The sequence below is a fragment of the Pipistrellus kuhlii genome, unplaced genomic scaffold, assembly GCF_014108245.1.
Source record: "Pipistrellus kuhlii isolate mPipKuh1 unplaced genomic scaffold, mPipKuh1.p scaffold_m20_p_4, whole genome shotgun sequence".
NCBI lineage: Eukaryota > Metazoa > Chordata > Mammalia > Chiroptera > Vespertilionidae > Pipistrellus > Pipistrellus kuhlii.
In genome coordinates, this window is record NW_023425540.1 from 72,308,522 (window position 1) to 72,316,045 (window position 7,524).

The window sequence follows — 7,524 nt, forward strand, 5'->3', positions numbered from 1 at the left end:
CAATAAAATAAAATAAAATAAAATTAAATTAAATTTAATTTAATTTAATTTAAAAAGTCTGCCTTTATGAAGTGTTGGTAAAAATGTGGAGCAATTGGAAGTCCTGTACCCGGTAGCTGGCAGTATGTAACTGGTATAACCACTTCAGAAAACAGTCAGGCAATTATCAACAAAAGTCGAATATTTATTTACCTGATGACCCAGCAAAACATCACCCCTAAGTTTATACCCACGAAAACCTCCTGCACATGTTCAGCAGGAGATGTGAATGTGGCAATGTTCAGAGCAGCACTCTTGCAACAGCTAACACCTGGAAACAACTAAGTGTCTGTCCATCAGTGAAGATCAGGTGATAAACTGTGGTGTACTTCCACCATAGAATATTAGTAGTAAAAACAAATGAACCAAATGACATAAAACAATATGGAGACAAATCTTAGCAAAATCATATTATGTTACTTTCCTCTGACATATATAGGTACAATAAAACTGTATTAAAATGAAAGCAAGGGGGTAGTGATTATCTGAGGATGAAAATGGAAAGATTGCATGCATAATTATGTGATACCATAATCAATAAAAAAAAAAAAAGTAAGATTGCATGCTTAGACATATACTTTTTGTTTCAAGCCCTAAGCTTTTGTTTTGAGTGGTTGGAATACAGATGCTTACTACAATCGTTAAAAATAACTTAGTAAATAAATAAAAACAAGTCTGAGGTAAAAATTAAAACAAACACAGAAAAGAGACCATTTAATTTATCTTTGTACTCCAAGTACCCAGTGCAAGCCCTGGCCTACAATTTCTGCAGGCATGTGTAGAATGAATCAGGGACTTTTCTCCCTAGCCCAGTGATCAGAGCCAAATATCAACAGTACAATGATTAAAATTACTTTTGAGAGCCAAATCTTTTAAACTTAAACTTCTTCTAATGCCACTTCTTCAAAATAAACTCGCCCAGGCCGTGGTATTTTTGTGGAAGAGCCACACTCAAGGGGCCAAAGAGCTGCATGTGGCTCGCGAACCGCAGTGTGCACGGCCCTAGCCTACCATCCCCTTCCTGTTGGCACCTTGGGTACTTTCAACATGTCTAAAGCCAAATTCACCTTCCTTCTTCCCAATTCTGCTTTCCTCCTAGATTCTCTGGCTCGCTTCACTCTGACCCAGGCAGTTAGAAGAAAAACCTGGAAATCTTGCTCCTCCTCAACCTTCTCTCCCACTGCCCCGCAGCTGCCATGGCTTGCTCTCTCCTCCTTCCTCAACTCCCCAGAGCCCTCTGGTTGGAACTTCTATGCCTCTCACTGTGATAAATATTCTTTCCCACTGGCTTTCCCCAACTCTTTTTAAAAATATATATATATTTTATTGATTTTGTACAGAGAGGAAGGGAGAGAGAGAGTTAGAAACATCAATGAGAGAGAGTCATCGATCAGCTGCCTCTTGCACACCCCCTACTGGGGATATGCCCGCAACCAAGGTACATGCCCTCGACTGGAATCGAACCCAGGACCTTTTAGTCCCCAAGCCGACGCTCTATCCATTGAGCCAAACCGGTTTCGGCTTTCCCCAACTCTTATCTCTCCTCCTAGTCCACCTCAGAGACAGATGCAAGATTGTGCTTCCTGAAATATAGTTCTGATCCTGTTTCTTCCACATGTCCACTGCATTTCTGAAATAAAGTTCAAGCTCCTTGGGTTGACACTGAAGCTCATCACAATCTGGTCCCTCCCTATCAACCCTATTTGCCAGTGCACCTCCCTTCAATACGCTCTTTCATCTATACCTCCCTCTACCCAACACCTCCCAGAGATTTTAAGTGGTGATCTGCTACCACATATATATCCCATTTCCCCACCTCTATGTCTCAGTTAAACACAGAATCCCATTCACCTGGTCACTCACCCTCACCTGACTCATATTTTCAAGGCCCATTTAAATAGTACCTTCTGTCCTAGCTGGTATGGCTCAGTGGATAGATAGTCGGCCTGCAGACTGAAGGGTGCTGGGTTTGATTCCAATCAAGGGCACATGCCCGGGTTGCGAGATCGATTCCCCAGTATGGGGTGTACGGGAGGCAGCTGATCAATGACTCATCATTGATGTGTCTATCTCTCTCTCCCTCTCCTTCCTCTCTGAAATCAATAAAATATATATATATTAATATATTTTATTGATTTTTTTACAGAGAGGAAGGGAGAGGGAGAGAGAGCTAGAAACATCAATAAGAGAGAAATATCGACCAGCTGCCTCCTGCACACCCCCCACCTGGAATGTGCCCGCAACCAAGGCACATGACCTTGACTGGAATCGAACTTGGGACCCCTCAGTCCGCAGACCGACGCTCTATCCACTGAGCCAAACGGTTTGGGCAATAAAAATATATTTAAATAAATAAATAAATAGCACCTCCATGATGCCTTGGTGTGCCCAAATGAAAGAAAATACCCTTTTATCAACTTGCACAGCATTCTGTCTGTCCTCCAGAGTTCTCTATGCTCATCATCAAGCTGAGGGCAAAAATCTCCCTTTCAATAATCCAATCAAATCCACACTTCCCGGCGAGTGTGTAAACTTTAAATGTTCCCCCTCCCCAATTGGAATTCTTCCCCTAAAATCCTTCTGCTCCCTAGAGCCTTGGCATGGCTCACCAAACCCTCCACACTCGGACCTCTGCCCACCTATCCAGCACCCTCTATCCCACACCGCCCTTTGTTGCTCTAGCCACTGAGCTACTCACAGTGGTCCAGACATGCCAGGTAGCTTCCCGGCTTTGCCCACTCCTCTGCCAGGCTACTGCCCCCACTTTCTAAATCCTCCTCCTTCACAATCCACCTTGCTGTCATCTTCCTTCCTACCCCCTTCCTGGAGTGATGTTAGTTCGGTCCTGTGAGTTACGCCTATCACACTGACAAAACCTGTCACTGTTTATGCCTTGTCTGTCTTTTCTAACCAATAAAACAAGATCCAGAAGACAGAGCTCTTGTTACTCCTCACAGTATCCCCGGCACTGAGCATGGGACTTGACACAAAGGAGGCACCCAGTCAAGATGCATGCAAAAGAAATAAAAATGTCCAGTTCAAATGCAGAAATCATGGCTTATGTCCTTCATCCCATAAAGCATGTCTTAAAGTGCAATCCATGTAGAAAGCACCCTCTGAGACTGGTTAAACAGGAGAAGTCATTGGCAAGAAGCCACTTGAATTTCTTTGAGAGAGCAATGGCAATCTAGTCCCTGGGCTCACTTTCATCCTGGAGATCTCAAATTCTACCCTCCCCAGTCCTCACCTTTTCTATTGAAAACCAGATAAAGAAGGCAGCAATGTAAAGTCCCCATGGCTCTCACCTTTTCTCTCTGGAGAGCTGGCACAAACAGTCCCTTCTTGGTGGCGACACCAGATCCTTAGGAGGAATGACTTGTTCGAGTTCCCATCTTGATATAAAACGCAAACAACAAAACCCAGGCAAATCTGAAAGGCTTGCTGACTCAGCAACACAAATTTCAAGACACCTTTGCCAACAAGGAAGAAGATGATCAGGTTTTAAATTGAGAAACAGCAGTTAGTGAAAATGAATGCGCAGATGTTGGGTCCCTGTGACTGGGAACTGGAAACCACCAGATTTATTTTCCAAAACCCTAGGCAGAGCAGACGGTACAGTAGTTTTCCTCTGCCCACTCAAATAATTAAAGGAATGGTAAAATAATAATAACAACAACAATAATAATAATAATCCGAGCCCTTTCATTGAAAAGCCCAAAAGGACTTTATAAGCCAGTCTGCTGTGTACGCATCAAGGAAATCAGCGCACCCGAGAGGGTTCAAGTTTAGCCAAAGTCACAAAGCAATAGGCCTGGTTAGAGTTACGCTGATGGCTTAAGTTAAAGCCTAATTTTGGCCACCAGAAAGTCTACCTTCTAGAACTCTAGAGGAGCTGGGACAGCATGCAGAAATATTTTGAGTTTCTTCTTAAGGGTCCAAGCGACTGTGCACACACTATTTCCACTGCTACGGGCACTTGGGGAAGTGGAACCAGTAGCTGGCTGCGAAAGGCGGGATGGAAGGGTAGCTCCAGAAAAAAAACCTTCTAAATCCTCTGCAGCATGCATTACGAGCCCCGCAAAAGTAATCCAGGGTCTCTGGAGACAAGAGCTTTCCGGAAGGCGGACCGGACCCCACTCGGGACAGGAAAGCAGAGTTAGGAAGCATCGTCCTCTCTGAATTACAGTCCCCCCTCCAGTGAGTCCTTCACGAGGAGGCAGACCCCAGCAGAAACCACACCCTAACCCGGAGCCCGGCGGCAGCACCGCCCCGCTTCCTCCAGGTCCTGGGGGACGAGGTTCACTCCCACCGACCGACTCCAACTCCCAGGGTCTGCGCCCCTCCACCTGCTAAGCAGCCCTCTGGCTCCCACCCCGGCGTTCACCCTCCCACCCAGCACCCAGGCTAAGCTCCCAGCGCCTCCCAGTTCCCCAACTCTCACCTCAGAGACCTCCAGCCCAGAGACCAGTCCTCCCAGTGCCCCCTTGACCTCGTCCCGGGACGCCCCTCCGGCCGGCCCAGCCCCCCTTTCACTTCCACACCCGCCCCCTTCCGGTCCCAGCACAGTTTGGTCTCCCCCACGCCCTCGGGACCCCAGCCCTGGCGGCCAGCGGCTGGCCTGACCGCCCCCTCTCACCGAGGCTGAGGAGGGCGAGGAGGCAGGAGGGGGTCCCCGCTACCCTCGGGCCTGGGCACAACTCCGCCTGAGGCTCCGACTCTCCGGAGACAGCCAGAGTGAAACTCCGCGTCGCAGCTTCCTTGCGCTCCGGTGCGCATGCCCAGGGCGCGGGGGCTTCTGGGTTATGTAGTTCAGTGGGATGGGGGCGGGGCGCGGGGCGGAGGCGGGGCGGAGGCGGGGCAGACCTGTTTAGCTGTATCCTTTCTCCTTAGCCTGTTTGCTCATGACTTGCTCCTTCATTAATTTATTGATTATTTTATATCTTTTTTTTGCATGCTTTTTACCGGTATATACATGGATTCAAGGCCTGTGCTGGGTACTGGGGATTAACATGTCCATTGGAAACTTGGTTTCTCTCCTGGAAGAACTTCGGACCTACTAGTAGTTGCGGAAATAGACACAATCACACAATTACAATATGGTGGGATAAATATTATGATAAAGGAGTGGTAGCATAGAAGGGTATCCCTAATTTGGAAGTTGGGTCAGGAAGACATCACAGAGGGGTGACGCTTGAGTTGGATTTCCAAACCCACATAGGGGTTTGCCTGATGGAATGCAGGGAACCCCATGCAAAAGAAGAGAGATGTGACAATGCCTGATGCACTCAGCAAGCAGTGAAATGTTCCTTGTGGCCAGGACAGAGGATTCATGAAGAGGATGAGGACAGAGAAAATAGGTTAGGTTTGACAGGATATGGGTATGGGGAGAAGGCTGGGTAAGATTATAATGGTCTTTAAAGGGCATGCAAGGATTTTAGGCAACTGGAGCCAATGGAAGGATTTTCAGCACGGGAATGACAGTCAACGTTCACTTTAGAAAGATATCCTGTGTGGTGGGTGAGGATAGATTATAGTTTGAGAAAATAGGACTAGTTTGGAGACTGTTGCTCTAGTCCAGGTTGAAAGTGATGAGGCCTAAATAAGGCTGGTAGGCTGGTGACTAATCTTTTGAGATCACAGAGCTGTTTTCCAAAGCCATTGCCAGAAAAATGCTAAGTGTCAGTTTTCACACATGTATACATACACATTACACACATATTTTGCATATAGTTTCAGGGGTACAGAGTCCCCTGCTCTTAAACTCTAGTTAAGTATTTTTACATAATCTAATGTCACTCATACTTTATCAGGGATTTGAGGAAGACTCAGACTGCTGGAGATAGAGGAAAAGACATCCCCAATCATTCAGTTTAAAAACTTCATTTTATAGAAGAGGAAGCTGAGGCCTGGAACGGGGGAGTAACCACCCAAAGTTAGTGAGGGAGGAGAAGGAGGGCCTGCAGTAGGCCAAGTCTCTGGTACCCGGGCTCTACCACCCACCTGGGAGCTGACTTAAAGGACACAGGCCTAGAGTCTGGGGGATACCAAAGTCAGGTTCTCCCAATTACTTTCAGAACCAGAAATCCATTCAGAAATGAAGGGTAGCATTTTACCTATGATTTACACCAGATGACTTTGATGGCTACAGTTTAGGATGGGAACATTTCCCTTCCCCACTCAGTCTCCATTTTCTCAGCTGTTACCACCTACAACATTTCTAAAGCACCTAGCATGTGCCAAGCACTTGAAAGATGTCACCTCCCTGAATCCTCTCAATGAGGTAGGTGCTATTGTTTTCTCCATTTTATTTTATTTTATTTTATTTTAAAATATATTTTATTGATTTTTTCAGAGAGGAAAAGAGAGGGATAGAGAGTTAGAAACATCAATGAGAGAGAATCATCGATCAGCTGCCTCTTGCACACCCCCTACTGGGGATGTGCCTGCAACCCAGGTACATGCCCTTGATTGGAATCGAACCCGGGACCTTTCAGTCCGCAGGCCAATGCTCTATCCACTGAGTCAAACCGGTTTCAGCTGTTTTCTCCATTTTAAAGATGAGAACTTTGAAGCACAGAGCTTAAACAATGTGTCTAAGGTCACCAGTTGGCAACTGGCAGAGCTCATCTTTATTTATTTTTTTTAAATATTTTTATTGATTTCAGAGAGGAAGGGAGAGGTAGAGAGGGATAGAAACATCAATGATGAGAGAGAATCACTGATAGGCTGCCTCCTGCACAATCCCACAAATAGAGATTGAGCCTGTAATCTGGGCATATACCCTGATGGGAAATCGGGAAATTGAACCATGCCCTCCTGGTTTGTAGGTTGACACTCAACCACTGAGCCACGTTGGCAAGTGCTTCCATTTCCCGTAGTGAAATGCTGAAGTGGTAGTTATTGATGAAAACCCCACTATAGCACTGGCTGGTTTGGCTCAGTGGTTAAAGTGTTGGCTATGGACCCTAAAGGTCACAGGTTCAATTCTGGTTAAGGGCATGTCCCTCGGTTGTAAGTTCCCTCTCACGTTGCTGTTTTTCCTCTCACTCCTCCTCCTCCCACCCTTCCATCTCTCTCTAGAAATCAATGGAAAAAATATTCTCGGGTAAGGATTAAATAAATAAACTGCCTATATTATTATTTTTTAAATACCCACTGCATACATACCTCGGGACTCCAATATCCAATAGAATGGAGGTGCAGGGGTCCTCAAACTTTTTAAAGTGGGGGCCAGATCACGGTCCCTCAGAGAGCTGGAGGGCCGGACTATATGAACTACTAATTCCTACTGTATCACCTCGGCTGCACTCACTGCCCAAAAAACCTGGCGGGCCGGATCAGACTCCTCTGCGGGCTGCATGTGGCCCGCGAGCCGTAGTTTGAAGACGCCTGATGGAGGGAGTAGACTAGAAAGGTTCTGGAACCAAAGCTCTGAAGAGACGAAGAGGTGGAGCTCTGGGGGAGGTTTGCTGAGCCTGCCAAGGT

The 7,524-nt window shown here is 46.4% G+C and overlaps 1 protein-coding gene across 10 annotated transcripts in view; it reads right to left on the reverse strand.

Annotated features, from left to right (window-relative positions):
- DTX2 (deltex E3 ubiquitin ligase 2) overlaps positions 1–4,822 on the reverse strand; it is a 39,044-nt gene extending 34,222 nt beyond the window's left edge. For 7 of the 10 annotated variants that reach the window (XR_004982860.2, XM_036409327.2, XM_036409321.2 and 4 more), the window contains exons 1-2: positions 4,676–4,822; positions 3,345–3,511 (exon numbers count right to left, since the gene is read on the reverse strand). Coding sequence is in view for 6 of the 10 variants with exons in the window: in XM_036409327.2 (XP_036265220.1) it covers positions 3,345–3,511; positions 4,676–4,815 (307 nt within the window). In the remaining 4 variants the exon portion in view is untranslated. Of the gene's footprint in view, positions 1–3,344; positions 3,512–4,675 lie in introns of those variants that run through there. The other 3 variants (XM_036409317.2, XM_036409318.2, XM_045571161.1) reach the window with 3 other exon arrangements.
- Positions 4,823–7,524: the final 2,702 nt, after the last annotated feature.